The following is a 26,159-nucleotide window of genomic DNA, read 5'->3' on the forward strand; positions in this document are numbered from 1 at the left end:
GGTCCCCCCCCCCCGCACTCTCCTGCTGGTAATAGCTCACCTTAAGTGATCACTCTCGTTACAGTGTGTATGGTAACACCCATTGTTTCATGTTTTCTATGTATATAAATCTCCCCACTGTATTTTCCACTGAATGCATCCGATGAAGTGAGCTGTAGCTCACGAAAACTTATGCTTAAATAAATTGGTTAGTCTCTAAGGTGCCACAAGTACTCCTTTTCTTTTTGCGAATACAGACTAACACGGCTGCTACTCTGAAACCAGTCTTCTTTGTGTATTTAGACAATACACTTCTTCAAAGAGCAGATAAGACAAAGGAATTTCCCCAGGTCAAGTGCTCCCAATAAGGGTGGGGAAATGTGGAGAGTAGGGCTCTGAGAGCATGGCTTCCACAGAAAGTGGAAGGGAGAGAGAAGAGATTGCGCAGATGCAGGGAGCTCTGCCATTCAGAGGAGGATAAGTAATGCAAAAAGACCCACCCAGCTACAGTGTGGCTGAAGTGCTGTCACAAAGAGGGATAGGGGATGGCAAAGCAGTGCAAGGCAAAGAAGAAAGCAAAGACTAGGCGGGGGGCGGGGGGGAGAGCAGGCACGAGCCTGATGGGAGAAGAGCTAGAGCAGGCCAGCTGGACCAAGAACCCTTCCCAGAGAAGGTCAGGAAATGAACAAGCCCAACTGCGGGTGGCATGGCCCATTGCGGCAGGCCTCCCCATAGACTGCACAACATTGCCGGGGGGCAGGCGGGCGGACGGACGGACGGGGGGGGGGGGGGGCTGCTTCCACCCATCCCCTCGCCAGAGAGGAGTGGCCATCTGCCCTTCTGGGAGGGCTCATTGGCCGGTGGGTCCTGCCATTGCCCCCCAGGGGTGAGGCCGGTCCTCAGGTACCACCCCAGCTGCCAGGGCCCAACGGCTCCAAGGGCACCTCAGAGAGCCACATCCATACGCGGCGTTTCTCCCTGTCTTAGCGGGGTGCCCGACAGGGCCTGTCACGGAGGGATGGCCAAGTGCCCTCAGCCGTTCCTCCCAGAGGCGCTGACTCTCAGCTCAGCGGCAAAGCCCAGACCGTGCGGCCAGGACCCGGCCTGGCCTCGCCGCCGCCCGCCCTGCCGCGCCGCAGAGCGGCCCCAGCAGGACACGGCGACTCGCCGGCGGGTCCCAGGCCGGCCGGACCGAGGCGGCGGCGGCAGGGCGGGGAGCTGCGCGCCTGGGGGGCTTCACAGTGGGCGCGGGGACGGGACAGTCGCCTCTCGGCAGCCCGACGCCAGCGGCACGAGGAGGGGTTTTTAATGCCGATGCCGAGCGCACTCGCTGCCTCACGGCAGGGGGCCGCGCCGCCTCTCCCAGCACAGCCCTGCAGCGTGGCGCTGGAGCGGCTGCGGCTGAGAGCGAGCGGCCATTTGCCGTGGGCACGTCCTTGAGAGACACGCCCGAGGCGCCCCCGGCCCCTCGCCCCGCGAGCGGTGCCTACCCGGGGATTTCATCTCCGTCCTGCTCCCCGCCCGGGAGAAGCGCGTGTCCGTGACGGGCAGCAGCCGCCCGCGCTCCTCTCCGCCGCCCCCCACGCCGCGCCCCCGGCCGGGGTAAGCCTGGCTCAGAGCATTAGGGAAGCAGCCGCTGCACAGCGGCGCCACTTTCAAACCCGAGCCCAGCCCGGCCGGGCCAGCGGAGCAGAGCCCGGGGAGGTCCTTCGCCCGCCCCTGGCCCACGCACACGCTACCTGGCTCCAAGGTGCAGAGCAGGCGAGGAGCCGTCCTGGAAATACAGCTCCTCTTCTTTAACACATTGCTCAGGATGGTGCCCACGCCGCCGCCTGTGTTTTGCCTCTTTAAACATCTTCCCCCACGTCTCAGGGAGCCCGTCAGCTTGTCTTGTCTCATGGGTGCCCACGGGGCTGGGACCAACCATCCACGCTGTGCCAGCAGCGGCCTCTCCCCGGCAGGTGCAGCCCAGCTCCCTCCGGGAGGCAAATTCAGCTGGAGTTCTGCTTTATTTACAGCTTTGCAAGGCTTCCCTTTGAGGCCGAGATCTCTCCCAAACAAGGCATTAGAGCAGCAGGCGGGCCGGTCTGCGAGACACTACAAGGAGACAGGGCGTAGGGCGCTGGAGTATGTTGCAGAAGCTCTCTTTGCTGGAGGACTTCTGCAGTGCAGAGACAGCAAAGTCGAGGTGCCGAAGAGAAGGGGGGAAGCGGAGCCCGCCCACAATCCCTCCCAGCATCACTGACTGAAAACCCAGCAGAGTTCCCTCCGCCTCCTCCAGCACCACCTGGGAGCAAGCAGGCAGCAATCTGAAGGAAGCAGCAGCTTGGTTTAAAAATAAAGTGAATCTCAAGAGTAACTGGATTGCAGCATCTATCAAAGATTTTGTCACAGCAACACAGGAAGGGTTGGGAGGAGCAGTGCCACTGAACACTTGGGTACATTCTGTGTGCTACGTATACAGCACTTTAATAATGCAGGAAAGCAGCTGCTGCTGACTCTGCTTTGTAAACAGATAAACCAGCACAAGCTATAATGACATGTCTAAGAACCTATATGCCTATTATTTTTCAACAATGGTCAAGACTGATATTTCTGCAAAGGATTAATAGCAGTTACACCCTTACAGGCCCAGATTTGAATGTGTTTTAAAATCATGCTCAGCATTAAATTCCAACCTAAATGCATAGAAACACATATGATATGTACTGTATCATCACCCACTGCTGACAGCCCTCCTGAGAAAGAGGCCCATATGTGCTGCAATACCCTGAAGCAATGAAAGGAAGAAGGATGCTACTGCTTACTCCTTTCACTAGGACAGTCTGACACCAAGTACTGCAGTCCAACCCTGGAGATAGGAAGCGTGCCCAGAATGTCAGTTTGAAAATTCAAAAACTGAACTCTACCCAGTAAAAGTCGTTAAAATTTAAATTTGAAAATTTAGCTATTTCCAACAACATTTTAAGCAGGCTTGTTACACAAATAAGGAATAACTCCACAGAATTTCACTTCAAACTAGATTTTGATTTAATGGTTAGGGGAAAAGCACTTCAAACAAGGGTAGTTTTTACAATTCTTGCTGTTCTATTATTCAGTGAAAGGTTAACGGATTTATGTCAATTTAATTGACTCAATCTCAAAAACTGAGTTACAAGTTGTTCCAGGTACTAACACCTACTTCTGATTGCACCTGAAGTTTGCTATTTTTTTAAATACATTTTTATCTCCCTTGTTTCTTTGTGAAAGACATACAAACAACAGGCAAACTGACTACAGTGAAACACACAAAGTGGGCGAAGTAATATCTTGTACTGGCTCTTCTGTTGGTGAGAGAGGACAAGCTTTTGAACATACATAGAGGTCTTCTTCAGTTCTTCCCAGACCTGAAGAAGAGCTCTGTGTAAACTCAAAATCTAGTTTCCCTCAGCAACAGAAGATATTACCTCACCCACTTTGTTTCTCTAATATCTACTCCTGGGGGAATTCTGTGCCAAAAACATAAAAATTCTGCAGATATTCTACAATATTATAAAATTGTGCATATTTTATTTGTCAAAATAACACAATAAAATCCCTCTGGTTTCAATTATTTCAGTTATTTATTTAAATTACAATACAATGGATGGAGAATGGGAGTGGGGAGCATTGGAGGAAATCCCCAACGCCGCTTGCCTAACAGTAATATAATTAGGTTTGACCATCTATTTCTAGTTAGTACTCAACATTATAGGTAAGGCTGCAAGTTTGCCAATGGGAGCTGTGAAGCCAGTCCTGTGGGTGGAGGCAGTGCTGAGCAAGGGGGATGTCGCTGCTGCTGAGGAGCCCCCCAGTAAGCACCGCCCAGAGCCCACCTCACTCCATCCTGTACCCCAACCCCCTGCCCTCTCCCACACCCAAATTCTGTTGCTGCTGGGGTGGGAGGGGAGGCACAGAGCTAGATAGGGAGTCTGCCATCCCCACCATCCCTCCCCCCCCGCCCTCCCCCGCAGCACCAGCGAGGGTCCTGGGCCGCACGTCACTGCCCACCCCCCACTCCAGCACCCAGGCCGCCCTCCCGCAGCACCCCCAGGTAGCCCCCCTCCAAGTTTTAGTCACAGGTATTTTTAGTAAAAGTCATGGACGGGTCGCGTGCTGTGAATTTTTGTTTACTGCCCGGTTTCAGAGGAACAGCCGTGTTAGTCTGTATTCGCAAAAAGAAAAGGAGGACTTGTGGCACCTTAGAGACTAACCAATTTATTTGAGCATGAGCTTTCGTGAGCTACAGCTCACTTCATCAGATGTCGCCCGTGACCTCTCTGTGACTTTTACTAAAAATACCCGTGACTAAAACATAGCCTTAATTATAGGCAACTGAAGAGCAAGTGAGGGCTGGATTTATATTGGCTACTGACCTTCTCTAGAAAGGTAAACAGCAAACAGTTCGTGGAGCACATTCTGATATGAAATTATTTCAGTCCAAAAATTTAGACCAGTTCTAATCACTAAAGCACCATAAGCATTTATAAGGCCATACTGTCCTTTACACCACTCTGGCAATGTAAAGGAGCCTTAAAACTTTTACACATGTTTTATACTCCTGGGGGAATTCACAAAGAAAATGGGAACAATTCACTAAGCAGGCAGGCTGCTATATTCTGCTCTGCCTGAGGGGACAGTGCCTGTCCCATGCCTACCTCTTCAGAAACACCCTGAAGCCCTGCTCCTCCGTGCCAAAGGTGCTGCAATAGCAAACGAGAGGGACACAGTTTCTCTCTCTCACACAACTGCACATTTCTTCCTCCCTCTCGCCAAGCATATAATTTATTTTAAATGAAGATTAGATTCTACAGGAGTGGATGGTACTGGTCCCTTCCCATGCACCAGCAAGCTTCTTACTTCCCAGCGAGGCCTGCTCTTTACTGTTCACCTATCAGGATAAAGGCTGCGATTCTCTCACGGAGGTCACAGAAGTCACAGATTCTGTGACTTTCCATGACCTCCGCTACTTCCACAGCGGCTGGTGCAGCTGACTCCAGGGCCACCCGGGGGGTGCCTGAGCAACAGCCTTCGGTGGTCCCCCAGGGCCAGCCACACTGGCCACTGCTGAGGCATCCCTGGGCAGCTGGTTCTGGGAACTGCCTGAGCAGCAGCCGGTGTAGCTGGCTCCTGAGAGCGCCCAAGCAGTGGTCCTGGGGGCACCCTGGGGACTGCCCGAGCAGCAGTGGTCCCAGGGTGGCTAGAACAGTAGCTCTAGGGATGCCCAGAGGCCATCCGGAGAGCAGTGGTGGAGGCAATCAACTCCCAGCACTGGAGCAGGGCCCCCTCAGAGCTGGGGGCCCCTGGAGCAGCAGGATCGCAGAAGTACAGATTTAGTCAGGGTTATTTTTGGTAAAAGTCATGAACAGGTCAGGGACTGGGAAATTTTATTTTTATTTTATTTATTGCCTGTGACCTGTCCATGACTTTTATCGAAAATATCCGTAACTAAATCTTAGCCTTAATCAGGAACCTTGTGGCTGCAGACACATTGAACCTGGTAAACTTCTGCAATAGAGCATATAATCTGCTGGCCTGCTCCACACCAAGCTACAGATTTCCTGTGTTTCTCATACTTTACTGCTTTGCACACACTGCAGCATCCCAGTGAGGGGATAAGTAACAAAACTTTGAGGGAGAGGGAGACTTGCCTATCCATGCTTTTAGATCCCACTGGTGGTGAAACTACTCAGAAAAATGTACCTCTTAATCTTTATTTGGCAAATTCTGGGTTAGAAAACTAGCACTTAGAATCTCTCACACATTTAAACATCTGATGAAAACACCTATAAATATGTACACATAGAGAAAACATCTGATATTAGGAGTTCTCAAATCTAGTAGCCAAAGGCATAGCAAGATCCAGTGTCTGGAAGTTGAAGTTAGAAAAATTCAGATTGGAAATAAGATGGAACTTTTTAATGAGGGGCAATTAACCACTGGAACCAAGGAAATTGGTAGATTAATATAATTTAACACAGAGATTGTACATCTTTTAGAAAGCTGTCCAAACAGGTATTGGGCTTACATTCACTTACAGGGTAGGGAAGAATACATTTCCTATTATTAATATTATAGTAGCATCTAAAAGCCCCAACCAAGATCAGGACCTCATTGTGCTAGGCACTGTACAAACACATAGTGAGAGACAGCATCTGCTCTGAGGGGATTACATCTAAATAGTCAAGAAAAACAGAATGTGGGAAAGAAAACACTGAAGAATTACTGGATGAAATTCTATGGTCCACATTATGCAGGTCAAACTAGGGAATAATGGTAGTCCTTAAAATCTATGAACCCTTAAAAAAATCTATGAACATTTAATTACCGGGCACTGGCTAAAAGCACATCGTCGTTCACAACCATGGTCATGTTGTTTGATTGACTCAGGACATGGTGCCCTTCAGCCTGGGCTGGAACTTTCGAAGCACCAGTTTGATTGCTCTTAGTTCTAAGGAAGGCTATGCTGTGGGTCCTTTCCTCTAAGTTCCAGATGCCTTGAGCTGTTTGGGTCTCCTGAATTGTGCTCCTCAGCCCTCTAGGCTGGCATCAGTTGTGACAATCAGGGGAACAGGAAGGCATATGGGCATGCCCTTGTGGACACTGCACTGAGCTAACCACCTGTGCAAGAACTCTCACTTGATCTCTCACACATTCCAGGAAGTGGTCCCATACCTTTAAGAGGAAGTCTTGAAGGCGCCTGATGTGTGAATGAGCCCATGGAGTGATCCCTATGCACAGTACTAGGAGGTTGAAGTCTCAGCACCAGCAGTTCCAAATCAATGCCAGGAGGTTTTGAATCTTCTGAACCTCTCTAGAGATGGATATATCCTTGCTATTAAGCTGCCTGTGTTCACTTCCAAGTGAGTTATTTGGGTGGATGGAATCAGGGAGCTTTTTTTGATGTTGATAATAAAGCCATCCACCTGCAGGAGATTCAAGGTCAGGGATATAGCTCTGCATGCCCTTGCTGGGGATGGAGCTCTGATTTAGATGTCACCATGGAAGGGGTACAGGAAGATCTCCTGTGACCTGAGTCTGACTATGATTACCACTACCGTCTTTATAAAGACCTGGGGAGGTCGAAGGACAAGCCAAATGGGAGTGTCTGATATTGATAATGCTACCATAGGCAAACCTTAGGAATCTGAGATGGCAGGGTCTGATCAGGATGTGGAGGTATGTATCCACCAGATCCACTGAAGTCAGAATATACCCCTGGGGCAGGAATGCCACTGTAGAGATTAGGGTCTCCATCCAGAATTTCATTTTCTTCATCTGCTTGTTGAGCTTTTTGAGATCTAGAATGGCTCAGATTTCCCCCTGAATGTTTCTGAACAATAAAGAAAATGGAGTAGAACCCTGAGAATCTTTCTTCTGAGGGAACACTCTATTACTCTGATATCCAGCAGGTTAGAAATGTCATTCTGGATTAGACTATTCTTTATGGGGTCATTTGGGATGGGGGACTATGAAAAACAGATGGGGTGGAGCCTGTAACACTAGGGATTATTCCTAAATCGCTATCACCCTGAGGCACTGATCCAAAGTCGAAGCAAACAACCCACCCATTCCTTCAGGAAATGGGAAATTCTGCTCCCAAACTTCCGCTCTGTGTAAAGACCTATGTAGTCTTTGTAATAAAGTGGCTTTGGGAGTGGCAGGGTTCCCTGGGGACTCCTCTCCTGAGCCATGGTAACATGACTTTCCACTGGAGATCCTGCTGTCTCTTTGCTGGTATTTCTGCAAGGATGAAGGCTGAAAGAAATGCCTTTGTCTGAAGGCCAGCCTGTATGCTCTCTTAAAGGGCTGATGTGGTGTTGGGAAGGACTGTTTAGATATTGCAGCATTGTCCTCCACTATCTTGTCTAGTTTCTCTCCGAAAAGCAGGACTTCTGTGAATTTAGCAGAGCACAACACCTGCTTGGAGTGCCAGTCCACCTTCCAGGGATGGAGTCATAGGTGGTGCCTCGTCACTGAGCCAGAGCCCACGCCTTTAGCTGAGAATCTCATGTCCATTGAGGCATCTGCAATAAACACTGTTGCTAGGGGAACTTTCTTTAAAAGAGCCAAAAATAGCATGATCTCTATTCTTGAGGGCTCTGAGATCTTCCAGCAAGGAGAGTGACAACCTCACAAAGCAAGTATCTGATCGGGACACCCTGAGGGAGGCTGAGGAAGCCTCAGAGTGTTCTTTGAGAGTGGCCTCAATTTTTCTCTGTGGGGTTCTTAGGACAGAACTCCCCTTCTGAGGGGATAACTATATCTTTAACCAGGAAAGTACATCAACATCAGCCTTCGGTATCTCAGTATTAGGGACTTTTAGTTCCTGAATCCTATAGAACCTAAGATCATTTCTGTTCATGTGCTTGCCCTGGTCTGGCTTATCCCACTCATCCCTGAAGGAGGACTATAGGGGAATTGTGGCTTCCAGGAGAAGATTTGGAATTTGCTCAGAAGCTTACTCCTAGGATTTTGTTTAGGTTGAATCTGAATAGTAGATAAAACTTTATTGTACATGGCCTCAAATTTCTCAGAGTATAGAAAAAAACAACAAACTTTGAGTCTTTCTCTGGTCCTGATCAGAGTTAGAGCCCAACAATTCACCACCCTCTGTGGAAGAGGAAGTGGAGTCAGGACTCATACCTCCTAGATCTTTTATGCTTCTTCTTCCCCCTTTTCACTTTCTTTGATTTTTTTAGCTCACTTAAAGAGTGGATGAGCTCCATTATGGCTTTTGTGAGGCCTTTTGTGGCTAGCCTTGCTGAGGGCCTGAAGTCCTCTTGCAAGATCTTCTGAGCCCTCACCTGCTGGCTCCCATTCCTTCAGGGAGGTGGGAGGGGAAATCCTTCCACAGTCTTCCTGGACAAATTTGGAAGGAGTGGAGGATGCTTATGAGCCCAGGGTGCTTGGGACATATGTTAAGACTTGTGGGGAATGGAGTTGTGACCCTGCAAGTCTGCTCCAGAAGCACATTTGGGCTTACAACCTGAGTCAGCTGAGTGGGATCCCTCCTCATGTTTCGTGACTCTCCCTGCTCTTCCCAGAGACTCCTGGTCCACATTTACCATGTCAGAGTCATGCTGCTCTGCTAGATAGGGGATCCCATTTGCCTGTCCGCCTCATAACCCTTGGACCTAACAGAATTAGGGACAGAAGGCTGGGTGCAGGCTGGACACAACTCACTGTATGTGCTAAGTCTGGTAGGGCAGTCTCATGATGGAGCATCATTTGGATTTCATTTGGTGCTTTTTAGGCTATGCTGCCATACCTGGATGGTGAAGAGAAGCCAGCAGGGAGCCATTGCAACTGAGGGTTTGGGGGTTCCAACCCCTGGCTAAAAAACTGTGCCGGGGAAGGGGAGCTGAGGGAAATCACTGCTCACCACTGCCCCAAATTTTGACAAAAAAAGTCGATCATCAGCAGATGCAACGGTGGGAGCTGTAAAAACCAGCATCCGCACATTGCCATAAACGCAGAGAAACTGGAAACAAGCAGGAGCTGAGGGTGCATGGCCAGAGCACGTGGCTCCAAAACTCTGATCTGCCTCTGTGAGCTGCAAACAGAGGAGAGCAGCCTAGATGTCAAGAACTGTGGGAGACGCTAGGCTGCAAAATGGAAATATTTTTTCCTGTGGGATCAGTAAAGAGAAGAAATCCTGAAAGAAACCCTTTATGCAATATGATTTTTCCTCAAAATCATGAGCATGAATATTAAGAAACATCCCTTTGTCTTGACAAATGAGGTGTTTTGACCGATGTTCAGGTCACAGAACACTACTGTAACTAATGTCATACAGTCTTTATTAAAAATAAATCACCACATTAACAGAACAAGGAGCAGCACGTGTGCAAACAAACCCACAAAGAACCACCATTTTGACAGTTCCAATTTGTAATTAAATATAAAAAGATATTTGCACTGGGATGATAGTCACATGATGTGTTATGGACCCCTCAGCTCTAAAACAGAGCTCTTCTTCTATTCCTTGAATTTGATTATTTGCTTGGCAGCTGGAGTAGACATTGAATTTTACAGCTAACTTAATTAGTCTGGACTACTATAGCAGAAACAGTGAGGCTTTAATCCCCAAACATGACAAATGAAAGCAAAACCAAATCATGTCCCCCAAAGCGTATTACAAGATCTCTCCACAGAGAGCACAACTTCAAAAGGCAGCCATCAGTACTTTTTAGACTTCTGATTAAAAAGTAACAGTCATAGCTATAGAAACATTAGGACACCTTTGCACTGGGCTGGGAAACAAGTTAAGGAACTTGTTTAACATGCACGTTTTCATATGTTATTTACTATTTGTATTGCAGTAGCTCCAGGGGCACCAATCAAAGATCAGCACCAAATTAGGCTAGGCACCATCAGACACACAATCAAGAGAGGTTTCAGAGTGGCAGCCGTGTTAGTCTGTATCCGCAAAAAGAAAAGGCACCTTAGAGACTAACAAATTTATTTGAGCATAAGCTTTCGTGAGCTACAGCTCACTTCATCGGATGCATTCAGTGGAAAATACAGTGGGGAGATTTATATACACAGAGAACATGAAACAATGGGTGTTACCATACACACTGTAAGGAGAGTGATCAGGTAAGGTGAGCTATTACCAGCAGGAGAGCAAGGGGGGGAAATACCTTTTGTAGTGATAATCAAGGTGGTCCATTTCCAGCAGTTGACAAGAACGGCTGAGGAACAGCGGGGGTGGGGGGGTTACAAATTGGATACAATTAACTTAGGCTTGAATAAAGACTGGGAGTGGATGGGTCATTACACAAAGTAAAACTATTTCCCCGTGTTTATTCCCCACACCCCCACTGTTCCTCAGACGGATCTTGTCAACTGCTGGAAATAGCCCACCTTGATTATCATTACAAAAGGTCCCCTCCCCCAACCCGCTCTCCTGCTGGTAATAGCTCACCTTACCTGATCATTCTCGTTACAGTGTGTATGGTAACACTCATTATTTCATGTTCTCTGTGTATGTAAATCTCCCCACTGTATTTTCCACTGAATGCATCCGATGAAGTGAGCTGTAGCTCACGAAAGCTTATGCTCAAATAAATTTGTTAGTCTCTATGGTGCCACAAGTCCTCCTTTTCTTTTTACAATCAAGAGACAATTCCTGCCCGAGAGAACCCAGTTTCTAACGTGGGACCAGATCATCCCTTTCTGCAGTAAACCAGTGGAAGGGATGGAGCAGTAAGGAAAATTCTGCAAGAGTCCTTTGGTGCAGTTTTTTACTTACCTATCATTACAGATAGGAGAGGGGTGCATCCCAGTGGAACAGGTTGCAGGACCCACCTACAAGCCACAGGGATCCCCAAGAGAAATCTTGCGGGGTGGGGAGGGATCAGCATGGAGGCCCTGTACCTCTATGCTAGCCCAAAGCTCCAGGCACCCTGGTCCCAGGGGAACTCCTCTGTCTATGGCTGCCACCAGGACCCCCTGAAAGGAGAAATCCAACTGTAGAGGGGGTTCAGTGGAAAAGCTAATATAGCCCCAACTCTTCTCAGCCTACCTAGTCACTGACCCCATCCCCATATGGGCCACAGACCTACAAAGCACATTCTGTAGTGTTTGGAAGAGCAAGTGACTGCTATGGAAAAAGCTGAGCACCCACCCCCACCTTTGCGAGGTGGGAGGTCCATGGTTGGTTCTAGGGAGCACAACCTAACCATCCCCCAACAATTTCGCTAGTCAGTGTGGACGGGGCCAAAAACAGGGTAGTCCCATCCATGTTGGGTGGGATGCACTACGTTAAACTGGGTTACAATAAACTGTTTTAACTTGATTCTTTGCCAGCGTGGGGAAGATCTTACGTCTGGGTTCTGCTGAAAGCCCCAGCTTCAAAGGAAACAGACACATTATTGGCTGTTGCAGGGGGAGAGGGGGGGAAGGTGGAGGGAGAAATAAAGACAACAAACTTACAGTCTGACTCAAAGTCACTCTGGTTTGCTTTAGGGGGACTCTCTTGAAAATGTCAAAGTAATGACCCCAGAGCTGCACTGAGAACTTCCACTGAAATATTTACAATATAGTCACAGGCGGAACATGGAACATCAGATTACAAATGAGTTTTACAACATTACAGGGCAAATGCATTTATACATGTTAGAGTGGTGGTGGTTCTTGGAGGGTGGCTTTCTTAGTCTTTTGGATTGGTAACTGAAAGAAATTTCAATGCAATCTCTTCACCTCTCCATCCCTGCTATTCATTTCTGTTTCTCTCAATTGCTTCCAACTGTATATAATGCATCTCTCTCACTCTTGGGTCAGATTCCACAATTTAATAGGATGTCAGAATAAAAATTTAATAGCTTGCCTCTAGATTACTATGCAGTAAAATAATTTGTTCACTCATTTTTAGTTTAAAAAGGTCATGATACCAGAGGATACACTGATTCACCCTTTATCTGATTTTGCAGGATAGTAATCTAATGGATTATATACTTCACATAATCAGAAATGAAAATATGAGGAAGTTTCCCTGATCCTTTTTAAAAAGGGAAACTGCCACTTCAAATAATCAAACATGTCCTCCTCCATTATATTAATTTTACAGTTCAGCAGTCAAATTCTGCAGGATTAGATTGGATTTGTAGAACATATTGACAGCTATTCTCTTCTGTAAAATACAGCCAGCAATTATTCAGCATTGATCTGATACAGGATTTTGTGTGGCCCTAAATATGAAATTTGGAGGACCTGAATTAACAGGAATAGACTGCTATACATCTAAATGTCAACTCATTATCTTGCTAAAGAAGATTATTTTAGATTAACCCGGTACATTTCTAATGTGAAGAAGAATTAGATTTTTACACTGTGGCTAACAACAAATATGTACTAATGCCTAGTGGAAACTATCAGAGCAATAAATATATTCAACAACTGGAAACAAAAGCAAGTTGGACCAATAGACAGATTCTTGGACTATGTATAAGAATAGCATAGGATAATAGGTTATTATGATTACTCTTTTTATTCTAACTTTAATTCCTGGGCAAATGAAACAAGACTTTGAGATTTATGTTCTCCTTTTATAAGGCAAATTTACTGATGTGACTATTCTGAAATCCAAATGTTGAAAATTAAATAGTTGTTAAATGTATGGTTGCTCAAAAGCTAATCAGCTACAGGTTTCTACTATATTCAGCCCACTAGGGTTGTCAGTACATCACTTTGAACATGTACAGTAGTATATAAAGTGCTAAGTACTGTTAAACACTCCTATCAAGTTTCTCTATAAGAAAGAATGTCCCTTATCACCAGCGACCTAGAACAACTGCTACAGCAAAATGGAGGATTTGTAGATAATTCAACTCTTCTTGCTTCCAGAAAAGGGAGAGATGGAGATGAGATATTTGATAGTCAAAAAGACACAAAGTCAATACTGCAATTTTACTAAAAGCTACTGTACTTTGCTGAAAGCTGATGACAGATTTTTTAAAGGGACAGAGAAAATGCTTTAGCCTCAACAAGATATACCATTTACATCTGCCTGTGGAATCCAATATATAATCAGAGTGCTCACAGAATCCTACTTTAATCATCATAGAGAGGGAACAAAGCTCATCAGCTACAGGTTTTGATTTCTGGCAAACACAACATGCAGTTTCCAGCCTCGCACAAAGAAAGACACAAATAAATAAAATAATGTGCTTGTATGGATTTTTGTTTGTAAATAAGTATTCAGTAAAATGTATACTCAAACTAAATGCAGCCTTCACATTCCTACCAAGTTGTGAGTGCAACCCGTGGCAAGCAGTTATTCAGGCATACACACTCAACTCTGCAAGTCCACAGCAGACTCAGTTAAAATGACCAATCTCAGAGTCATAATGCAACTACAGTGACCATAATATTTTAAAATCTAGTTGCCACATCTTTCATCCTCTCCAGGGCTTCTTTAGTACACATTATAAAAAGAAACAGATCTGAGTGGACTAAATTTGATAGACAGTTTTGCATCACCTTGTTTTTAAAGTCAAATCTATCTTGCAAAGCTGCAGTTCAGTAGCTGCTAGCACTTCCTGCCTCTCCATAAATTAGTAATTACTAGTGTTAATTACCCCAACAGCTGTTCCCTCCATTTGATCTTCAGGATCCAGGAAATCTCTCTTTCACAGAATAACTCAAGGAAACAATTTATAGAAAAACAGTTACTAATCTTTCTGTAACTGTTGTTCTTTGAGATGTGTTGCACGTGTCCATTCCAATGTAGGTGTGTGCGCGCCCTAAGCACAGTTGCTGGAATTTTTTCCCCTAGAGGTATCCATCGGTTCGGCTCCAGCACCGCCACGCGCTCATAGCACTGATATAAAAGGCCTTGCTGACCCTGCGCCCCTTCCGTTTCTTCTTACCAGCTGACTCCGATAAGAGGGGAAGGAGGGTGGGGTTTGGAATGGACATGTGCAACACATCTCGACCTACTTGGTATGCCGCCCTTGATTTAAAGGAGCATACTTCCACATATCAATTTTCCAAAGCCACAGAAGGCTTCTAAGATTCATCATGAACCAGGTATATTACCAGTCTGCGGGGCTTCTGTTTGGCATGTTGGCTATTCCACAGGTTTTCACCAAATGGATAACAGTGGTGGTGGCTTTTCTCAGGAAATGGGGAGTGCATGTCTTCCTGTACCTTGATGACTGGCCGGTCCAAGGCCGGTCCAAAGCTCAGGTGGAATCCAACATCCATCTCATCCAATTGACCTTCCAGGCCCTAGACCTACTGATAAAACACACAGAAATCCATTCTTGTCCCGATGCAGAGGATAGTTAATTGGTGTAGTCCTCGACTCCATTCAGGCAAGAGCCTTGCTCCTGGAAAACCAGCTTCGGACAATCATGGTCTTGGTAAGGTCCTTCCAGATCCACCTGGTCCCAACAGCTCGAAAATGTCTGAGTCTTCTGGGCCACATGGCATCATGCACTTATGTAGTGTGACACAGGAGGCTGTGTCACAGTGTATTCACCTACCTGGCATCTTCTGGATTCAGTGCTCACCGTGCCTGCTCAAGTCCTTGCTTCACTTACTTGGTGACTGAACCACCACATGGTCTGTGGTGAAGGAGTGCCCTTTTCGCAGCCTCAACCATCATTGTCTCTGGTCTTGGATGTATCAGCGCTGGGTTGGGGAACCCACTTGGGGTCCCTCAAGACTCAAGGGCTATGGTCCCCAGAAGAGCTCTCTCTTCATATCAATGTCAGGGAGCTTGGTGTGGTCCATTTAGCCTGTAAAGCATTCCTGGCCCCATGTTACGAACAAAGTCATTTTGGTTGTCATGGACAACACAACTGCCATGTTCTACACCAACAGGAAGAGTGGAACTCACTCCTCCCCCCTACGCCAGGAAGCAGTCCAGCTGTGGGAGTTCTGCATAATGCATTCAATCCATCTCCAGATGTCGTACCTTCTGAGAGCGCAGAACCAGCTGGCAGATCACGTCAGCAGGTCTTTCTCCTCTCACCACAAATGGTCCCTTCAGCTGGACATTGCAAGGGGCATTTTCCAACAGTGGGGGAACTCCCCTCATAGACCTGTTTTGCTACTTGTGATAACAGGAAATGCCACCAGTTCTGTTCCCTGCAAGGTCAAAGCCCGGGGTCTTTTAAGGACATCTTCCTGCTATCCTGGATAGATCACCTGTATTACACCTTTCCCCCATCCTGATGATACACAAGGATCTGATGAAAATCAAGCAGGACCAGGCACAGGTGATTCTCATAGCCCCAGCATGGCCCAGGCAACATTGATTTGCAACCCTGTTAGACCTCTCAGTGGAGACCCCACTCCTGCTACACCTAGACCTGATCTCAACAGCACTGTGAACTGATTGGTGTGTTGTCTGCCTGAGGGTGGTGTCTCTAACGCTGGAGTCAGTGGGGCCTGCATAGGTCCTGGAGTTGCCAGTACTGATTGTTGCAGTGCCAGGGTGGAACAGCAGCCTGACGCAGGTTTCACTTTAACCCGGTCCCCATACCTGCTTGACTTTGGCACCGGGGATCGACTCTTCTCTGGCTGCTTCCTATGTTTCTTCTTAGGCACCGGAGATGGGGACCAGCACCAAGACTCATGACCGGTGAGGGGAGTGCTCCACAACAAAGCTGAGGTACTTGGTGACAAGTCTGAGTGCGGCTCTGAAGTGAGTCTCAGGGCTGCCTTCATGAGAAGGACCTTCAATCTCACCTTCTGGTCCTTTCTGGTGTGAGGTTTGAAGTCCTTGCAGATCTGGCAGTGGTCCCTTTCTATGAGACTCCCACAAGAACTTGAGACAATTCAAGTCCAGGTCACTCAATAGCATCTAGCATTGCTGCAAGTAGCGCAGGGCTTGAAGCCTGGTGACCGAGGCTTGCCCTGGCACCAGGGAGTGAACCAACCTCACTAACTGAGTGCGAAGTAGTCCAACAAATACATAACTAAAAAAACTGACTATCACTACTATAACAACTGCATACACTGGAAAAGAAGAGAAATAGCAGAAAACTACTGGGAAGTTTGCCTGAAGCAATGAGAGAAGTTCCAGCAACCGTCCGTCACGTCACATGTGGTAAGAAGGAACTGAAGGGATGCAGGGTTAGCAGGGCCCCTTATACTGGCGCTATAAGTGTGTGGCACCAGAGGGTGCTGGAGCTGACCCGATGTATACCATTAGGGGAAAAAATTCCAGCACTGTGCGGTCAGGGTGTGCACTCACCTACATTGGAATGGACATGTGCAAGCACTCAAAGAAGAATACGCAGTTTTCTGAGATTAAATTCTTCAGTATCATTTAAAGCCCCAATATCCCAACAGAGTTTGTTGGACATTTTTAGTTTTACTCCGTCAACAGTTTCTTCAAATTTCACCTACAGAAAAACTCAGGAGTTTTTGACAAAACATTTTTTTCATTGGCAAGGTTTCTCAGGTTCAGGAAGGAATGTCTGGTCAAAACAAGAGAGAGAAAAAACAGCCAACAGTCTAGTGGACAGGGCATTGCCTGATTTAGAGCAGGGACTTAAATCTGGTCTCCCACAAAAAAGACAGGTACCCTAACCTCTGGGCTATTGACTATTCTGGATTGGGTCTCTCAATCTCTCGATGGAGCTATTCTACTTTGTATACATAACTCTAACCCTCACATTAATCCTAAACTCTAGCCCTCAAAGCTGTGCCTCACCCCTGTATACTGAGTGACAAGATGGTGACTTTACTGGAAATCCGTCTTTTCTGGTTTTCACATAAATCAACAGGTTTCTGTCCACTGATGCCTTGAACATTATTTGGGAGACAAGGTAAGTGAGGTCATATCTTTGACTGGACCCACTTCTGTTTGTGAGAGAGACAAGCTTTCAAGCTTATGCAGAGCTCTTCTTCAGGTCTCAGAAACTAACTCAGGCCTGGTCTACAGTACAGAATTAGGTCAACCTAAGGCAGCTTACATCAACCTAACACTGTAAGAGTCTATACTACAATGTTGCTCCCACAATATAAGTCACCCACTACACTGACTTAATAACTCCATCTCCACAAAAGGCATAGCACTTAGGTTGGTGTAGTTAGGTTGATGACTGTTCCAGCTGACAGCCGGAGCCAGGCAGGGGGCTCCAGCAGTCAAGAGCCCCACAATGACAGTTGGTGCAAGCGCTCCTGGTGAGGACACACACTGCCGACAGAAGGAGCTAGTGTGGACGCACAAAACTGATTTAATTACTGCAGTGGCTGTACGTTGACGTAACTTAAGTCGACTTAATTTCATAGTGCAGACATGAACTCGAATGAACTCAAGCAGGAACACACCACATCACCTGTGGGTGAACACAAAGTGATCACTCTATCTCTGACCTCTATGTCTGACCACTCAGTCCTCATCCTCAGAGGAAACCTGCACAACACTTTCAAAAGATGAACTGAGGAGCTGAAACGGGCCATCGAGTTGAGTTAGGCTTCACTGCTTCTGGCTAACTAACCAATAGGTAGAAATAGTACTTGAACCAAATGCTGGTAATAGTCTGCTACCTTAAATATTAATATAAATATATCATATAACAAGTATTATATATCAGTTTATTAAGACACACTCACTTATATGTTTCACAGCAAATATATCAAAATTCACATGCATCAAATGAATAATCATAAAAAAAATATGAAGTCAACCACCAGCTTGTACCAGTGCCCAATAATGTGTTCAGAAGGAGGAATCTGGAACAGAAGGTAAGAAGTCAAACCGTGAGTGTAATTCCACAAATGGATATCTAAGATTGAAAGTGAATAGATAAAATAGAGCGGAATTTACCACTTCAGTGTTACCATGGTAGCTAACAGACCATCAAAGAAAATAATGCTCATGACCGCTAGTCCCAAAAAGTCAAGGATATAAATTTGGCAGAGATCCAGGAATTCTAAACTTACATATGTTTAACGACCTGGGTACTCCACAACACATTGAGCCTAGACTCTGCAGCAAAAACATACCAGATTCTGGAGGGTTTTATTGAATTAAATATTCAAATACCCAGTAAGCACTGTAGCCTCTTATTTATTTTGTTATTAAATAGCATTTATTTTACTGTGTATCCGCATTCAGCTTTTGATAGTCAGCCAACTTTTGTATAATGCATAAGAGCACTGCAGATGTTTTCAGGGAGAACTGGAAATTGTGACAGCTGGGTAGAGGATAGCTAATGCTTTAGCACCTCAAGAGATGGAGGCAATTTGAGACTGTGGAATAAGCACAGAAGCTGATGTTTCTGGTAAAGTGATCATCACTGGAATGTTAAATTTAAGAGTCATCTCTAGGATCCACAGTTAACAATCCATGGGCATAAATAGAGTGATTTGCATTTCCCAGAGCTATTGTTTTGGGCAGTCTGCAGACTCATGAAGACAGCTTGGTCATAAGTTACATTTGTTTAACTTTTTTAAGGTTTTCTTTATAACGATAAGGACTAAAAAGAAATATTAGACTCTGGAACATAGTTTTGCAGGAAAGGATGAATTGTACAGCCATAGAATCTCAGAACATGTGGGGTCCTGCACAGAGTTCCCTCTAATTTTTTCCATCCATGTGCGGAATGAATTTTATTATGTGCACCATATCGAGGTAATGTGTGGATGTGCACCATCAGTAGAAACCGAAAACCTAGATATAATATATATTTTCTAAAAGTTACCAGAGGGATAATTACCCCAGCCAGGATGGGTTAGGCATTTTAGAACTCACTACTCAAAGAATTAAATTTAAGCGTCAGAGAGTAATAAGAGTTATGAAATGCATAGACCAGTCAAAAACTAAAATAACACACTTTGAAAGAAGTATCAAGAAACAACAACAACACAAGTATGTGTTGGGAGGTGTGAGAGTGTGTGTGTGTGAGAGAGAGAGGCGCGTTGCCCCTTTAAGTACACTGACCTTTTAAGTAGATAGGCACGTTCAGACACAGCAACAGCTGCCAGCAAGCTCCCTCTGCCCTGAACCCTGTTGTGTCGTCCCCCCACCCCACTGCTCTATGGAGATGGGGTACAGGGGTGGGGTCGGGGGACACCTTGATATCAGCACCCCCTCCCCCAGCACAGCAAGCAGGAGGCTCCTGGGAACAGCTCCAAGGCAGAGGGCAGGAACAGCATGGTAGTGAGGACAGGGACACCTGAAGTGCGTGGCACTTGATAGCCTGCTAGGCGGCCACCGAGCAGCGTAGCTTAGAGGGAATTTAAGACCTGTATATATTTTATGTTCAACAGCAAAAAGTAGGGTGCTGAGCCACATAACAGGCAGTATTATTGCATTAAACAGAAACAATTTATTCTTCAAATTAGGTAAAGTAAGTGCACACATTCTAGTTAGAAATTAAAGCACATCCAGGAAAATGTCCTGGGGAAACAGGTCTCTGGGCAGGACATAAGCCATGTGAGCAACACAGCTTTTCATAATGGGAAGCAGGGCTATTGCTGATGGTTACTGAGGCAGTAGTGCAAGGTGCACTTTAGGGCAGGGTAGACTGAGGCGTTAGCAAAGGGCCAGGGCTCATGGGGAGGGTGGAATGGAGCTCTGTGAGGAGCTCCCCGTCAGCTGCACAACCCAACAAAAGCCCCATGTTACACTCCTGTACAAGTCTCTGCTTTGTATGGGATTTATGTAGGACTGTGCTGATGAAGGGGTAGGTGGGCTGAGATTTATTAAGGTGGGGCAAAGGAGCAGAAGCTGGGGGTATCTATAGCAGAGGTAGAAGTAGGAGAGGTTCCAGGGTCTAAGGATATGCCTACACAGCAGTTAGACACCAAGAGGGTGGCCCGTGCCAGCTGACTCGGGCTAAGGGGATATGTAACTGCTATGTAGATTTTCAGGCTTCCAGTGAAACAGCCCCAGCCCTGGGAGCCCAAATCAGTTGGCACAGGCCAGCTGTGGGTTCTTCTTTGCAGTGTAGACATACGCTGAGAGATTTGGAAGAGACACACTAGAGCAGGGGGAGCTGGGGCTTACACGAGGAAGCAGGACTTGGGGGCAGCCCAGGAACACTTGCACAGGAGAGTAGGAGGGTCATCAACAGCCTGAAACAGGCAGCAGGAGCACAGCTGGCTCAAGGAACAAAGCTTGGCTCCTCAGCAACCTGAACCAGCTAGGAAGTCCCAGTGCAGAATTACTTAGGGTATGTCTACACTGGGGAAAAAAAAACACCACCACAGCAACAAGTCACTGGCTATGTCTACACTACAGCCAGGATCGACGCTCTGAGATCGATCCACTGGCGGTTGATCTAGCAGGTCTAGTGAAGACCCACCAAATCTACAGCAGATCACTCTCCAGTCAACCACTGTACTCTACCCCTGATGAGAAGAGTAAGGTAAGTAGACGGGAGAGTTTCTGACGCTGACCCCTCCCCTCCACCCCCACACGATAACTCAACCTAAGGTACGTAGCTGGAGTTGCATAGCGTAGGTTGACTTACCACAGTAGCGTAGACATAGCCTCAGAGCCAGGGTCTGCACACTCGGGCTTGTGCTATGGCACTAAAAATAGCAGTGTAGACTTTTCTGTGTGGGCAGGTGCTCAGGCTCTAAAACCCAGCAAGAGGTGTGGGTCTGAGAGTCCGGGCTCCAGCTTGAGCAGGAATATTTACACTGCTATTTTTAGCACCACAGCATGAGCCCCACAAGTCTGAGTCTGTACATCCAGGCTATGAGTAGGATGGCAAGATGCCCAGTTTTCACCCAGAAAGTCCAGTCGAAAAGAGCTACTGACCAGACACCCAAAGTCTGATTACTGCAGGCGGGGAGGTGCCGGGTCATCACATGTGCCAGCCCCTACTCAGCCGAGGCCGCCTCCTACTTGTGTCAGGTGGCTGCAGCTCCCAGTCCCACCTCTGCAGACAAGTGGGTGATGGAGGCAGGGGGAGGGACAGAAGAGTGAATGTGGGGGCTGGACCTTGGAGGGGAAAAGGAGGTTCCGGCACTCCTGTTGGAGTGTCCGGTTTTCAAATATGACAAAAGTTGGCAACCCTAAGAGCTATGAGACTTGCTACCACCTTTTCTTGTTTGGTTGGTTAGGGTTTGTTTTTTTTTGCAGAGTGGACGTACCCTAAGAGACTCCTGGAAATGAGCTGCAGAGGGAACTGTTTCTATACTCACAGGAAGGCCACTGGTAGACCTGGCCCTAAATTTTCCAATGGAAAAATTTTTCATTGTAAAATGCTGATTTGTCAAAAGTGCAACATTTTGCAGAAAGATGTCACCTTTGACAAAAATTAATTTCTAAACAAAAATTTTAAAAAGTGGTTTTATAAAGTCAAAACATTACACTTTTACCTTTTCAAAACTTTTTGATTTTCCATTTTGAAATTACTCTATTTCTTTTTTAAAATTTGAAATTATAAAATGTAAACTTAAAAAGCCATAATCAGAACAAAATCTTCCATATTTTATCAAAACAAATGTTTCACTTGACCCAAACCAGATTTTTTTTCAGAATTCTGGTCTGCAGAAAATTTCTAAAAATGGTCTTGTTCTGTTCCAGAATGGAAGAAATTTTGAAATCGCAAAACTTTCCCCCCACTCCCAAAAATAAAAAAAGCTGGTTCCCACACAGCTCTAGACACTAGTTTCTGACACCTTTTGTGTTAGGACCACCTTGGCAAGTACCGAGACCACAGGAAATGTTTTAGGTCTCATATGAATGACCCAGGCATAGCACACATTTGTGCCTTTTCCTTTTTGGCTAGACAGAGGGAAAGAGAAAAGCATTTAGCACCAAAAGCACAAAGAACCTTTTCTTCCTCTTGATAGCTCAGAAATGAAAATTAGATCCAGAGCCTAAAGTGGTCTCAGAAGAATTCCAGATCTAAAGTTGCCCAACAACAGAATTTCATTAGTATGTAACAAAGTGAGAGAGGTTGAACAGATTGTTAAATTAAATTTCTATAGATATTGCTTCCTTTAAAAGTAAAATATTAGATAGCAGAAGAATAGATCGCCAGTGGATGTTCTGAATTAGCCAGCCAGGGTGTGTTATACAATGACATCAGCCAGCACAAAAGGCTAGCAACAGGTAAGCCCAGAGAAATAGCATAAGGAAATTAGATATGGTACTTCCCTCATTTGAATTAGAAATACTCCTCTTTGCTAGAGGACTGAAAGTCAGAACAAAATAAACCTATAAGATTCATTGCCAACCTGAACTGCACACAAAGTACATACCCAGGGCACATGCCCCAGGCAACGTGCACACATTATAGCACCATTGATGAGAATGTTATATCCTGAAACAAAAGCAGAAAATTCTTACTGGGAAATCCCTCAGGAGATGTGACGACGATTCACTACTATGTTTGCTGGTCAGGGAGTTGTACTTGAGACTGTTAAATAACTGCCTCATAGGCAACAGATACACGTCAGTTCTCAGAGTCCTATCTGTACTGTGTACACACTAAAGATCCCAGGATACTTTTGATAAGAATAGGAAATAACCCTGGCATCTCTGTTGCCTAAATGTTCCCCTATGCTGTTCTGCATACTAGCTGGACACCACCCCGAGTACAGAGGTGGCTGTATTTCAGTGGTGTAGTGTGCACAGAGATTGTAAAATGCTTTAGCACCCTCTAAAGCTCCACTATAATGTACTCAGCTTTCAGCATTTGTAGGCAAAGAGAGGTTTATGAACAAAAATGGTTGGTCACGCAGAGTTTTATATTTTGTAGTTCCCACAAGTGGCCATCTTGTTGCTCAATATTCTATACCTCCTTCTAGACTTATGTTGTTTTATAGTATTCACTCTTCTTTCTCTTGCCTCTCCACTAACAGAGATATTTAGCATTTCCAGCATAATTTACATTGTCAAGTGTTATAAATATAACAAGCAGCTGTTCACTGCAACACTTCCCCATGAACAGCTATGCAAGGAATAATGGTGTAAGGGTGCTGTTGATAGTCCCCTAGGCAACAGAGTTACCATAACACCTATTTTGTGTTTCAATTACAGTACCTTCTGCCTGGTGTCAAAGGAATACAATATACAAAGCTTGCTTCTCATCCCAGGAGCCCAGGCTCTAACCACAATAGAACTGGTTAACAAAACGTGCTTTCAAGTTCCCTGAAGTCTGGGATAGCTATAGCCACTGGTTACGGAAATATAATACTCCAATGGCATTTTATTTTACAGTTCTATGTTTGTTATAGCAGTGGTCTCTTTTCAAACGTTTTTTCCTTACTATTTTTAACTACTGCACAATTCAGTACTAGCTTCTATGCTAGATAACGTTGGGTGTTTAGCTTCATTAAATATTTTGCACAAACAGTTACATTCACTTCATTTACATACAGTTTGAGTAACTGGACCCAATACAGGGGTTGGATCCAAAGATGAAATCTACCACCCCCAACACAGGTACAGTCAGCAGAACTACAGCCTATAGACGAGTACTTACAGTTGCCAAGTGCAGTATGTTTGGGGCCACTAGATCTGCTTAAATATAGCTTTCTATGGTCCCCTATCTGTGGCTGCCCCAGCACTCCACTCCTTGCCAACCCATGTGGGGACACAGAAACTCTCTCCATAGCATTCAGGGGATGAAGAAGCCCAGTAGTGGCCATAGATGACCTATTTAAAGCCCTCCGAGCTCACCCTCAAGTAGCCCCAATGCAAATCTTAAAGTGGTGCTGAGTGCCTTGACCATCCCTCTGTACCAGGGTTAACTTCACTCCATGGAGAGAAACCAAGTGTTTGCTATTGAGAGAGACTAATTAAAAGCATAGGAGTGTAACAACATTCCATTTTCATTTTTTATTACAAACAGGCCACCAATCCTGAAATCCAAAGGAGGGGGAAAAAAAGAGTAAGAGCAAACAGCAATCATGATAGCTCATCCCCAATACCAGTCAAATAACAAAGCAACTAAATATGATTTGTTCTGTATGTGAGGTGTATGATTCTTTCTATTCCCCATTCTTCATAGACCCACATGCAGGACAGAAGATCAAAAAGAATTAGAATAACCACCAGTCATTGAGACAGAAGAGAACCAAGCACACTCAACATTAGTTATGTCTGTATTTTTAAAGGACACAGTATCTAAGATATGAAATTCATAATGCTTTTGAAGCACAGGTAATAGTAATTTGACTGAATAGAGAGATACAAATGGAGAGAGAGAGAGAGAAAGGTCAGACACACTTAACCAGTTGAATCATTTGACGATGCCTCAATTAAATGCCTCAGAGATCAATTTCTGTAACAACCAAACAGTCTACTATAATTGCATCAGACGAGAACATATTCTTGAATAGTTCAATTAATTTGTTTCTGTAAAAAGTTACTATAGAGAATTTGCTTTATTTCACACATCAGAACTGCGTGTGTTCGTTTTGAAGTCCATTAACCAAACCCATAGACAATAAGGGGTATTTTTCAAAGTGAGTGATCTGCTTCACGCTCACTTGGACACCTAAAGACAAGTTAGATGCATACTACTAATCTTTAACTCACGTTTGTGGAGGAAACAGCAAGAGAAAGACATCATGATTTTATACTCCTGAGGGCATTCTGGCCAAAAAAATTAAAAATTATGCACACAATATTTTAAAATTCTGCAAGTTTTATTTGTCAATAAATAAATGCAGAGGCTCCAGGATGGCAGTGGGGAACACAGGCCACTGGCTGCATGAAAGTGGAAGATCACCCTGCAGCCTCCCCACCCCCCACCCCTGGGACATGGACTCAGTCATGAGGCTGCACCCTACCCTGATACAGCACGAGGCCTGGGCCTGCCCCAGAAACACCCTGGGGCCCTGCCCCTCTGCACCAGGTGCATGGCAGGCAGCCTCAACCAGGCAGGATCTAAGTGTGAGGGGCTCAGTGCAGGGGGATCCAGGTGTGGGGCGAGAGAATTCTGAGTGGGACAATCTGGGTGCAGGCAGCTCAATGGAGGGTCTGGGGTGGGGGGGAGGATCTGGCTGCACAGAGGCTCACTGCGGTGGTTCCAGGTACAGGGGCAATGGGACTCTGCTGGGGCTTCCCGGTGAAAGTGCTTGGGGCTCAGCGGAGGGGTCTGGGTGTGGGGGTCTCAGTAGGGGGGTCTGGGTGCTGGGGGAGTGGGACTCAGTGGGGTGGGGGTCTGGGTGCAGCTAATTGGGGGTCAGTGTTGTGGGGATCAGGATATGTGGGCTCAGGGTGGTGCAGGGTGTGGGCTCAGGGTTTGAGTGCAGGGTGCTCAGTGGAGGGTGTTCTGGGTGCAGGGGTGGGGGTCTGGAGGTGGTGGGTTCAGGTGCAGGGGGCTCCAATTGCAGGGGTTGAGGTTCAATGGGGCGGGGTTTGGGTATGGAGGGCTAGGGGGGTTCTGGGAGTATGGTGTGAGGCTTGGTGGGGGTATCTGGGTATGGGAGATCCGGATGCACAAGTGCTGGGTGGATGGGGAAGCAGCTCCCCAGACAGTGACCCCTGCCCCGGCAGCTGAGGAGCTATGGGGGCAGAAAGCAAGAGAGGATGCTGAGCTTCCTGCAGCTGAGGAAGGTTTCTGGGGGTGGGTCTGACACAGCCCCAGCCACTCCTTGCAGGGGGAGAGGAAATCCTGTCCTATTCAGTCTCGGCTAGGCTGGAGGCAATCAACTGATCCTTACTATCAGCTCAGGGTTGGAGCCACTGGCTGGGGTATCCCCAGCCCTGCAGTGATTTACCTCTC

At 46.1% G+C, this 26,159-nt stretch overlaps 1 protein-coding gene across 6 annotated transcripts in view; it reads right to left on the minus strand.

Moving 5' to 3' along the window:
• The window catches only part of TBC1D30 (TBC1 domain family member 30), an 84,000-nt gene that overhangs the window by 40,881 nt on the left and 16,960 nt on the right, over positions 1-26,159 (minus strand). For 2 of the 6 annotated variants that reach the window (XM_073327872.1, XM_073327871.1), the window contains exon 1: positions 1,719-1,980. The exons of 3 other annotated variants lie outside the window; for them this stretch is intronic. In XM_073327872.1, the coding sequence (XP_073183973.1) occupies positions 1,719-1,878 (160 nt within the window). In that variant the 5' untranslated portion in view covers positions 1,879-1,980. Of the gene's footprint in view, positions 1-1,469; positions 1,490-1,718; positions 1,981-26,159 lie in introns of those variants that run through there. One more of the 6 variants, XM_073327873.1, reaches the window with a different exon arrangement.

This window comes from Lepidochelys kempii, chromosome 1 (genome assembly GCF_965140265.1).
Source record: "Lepidochelys kempii isolate rLepKem1 chromosome 1, rLepKem1.hap2, whole genome shotgun sequence".
In the NCBI taxonomy this organism is placed as follows: domain Eukaryota; kingdom Metazoa; phylum Chordata; order Testudines; family Cheloniidae; genus Lepidochelys; species Lepidochelys kempii.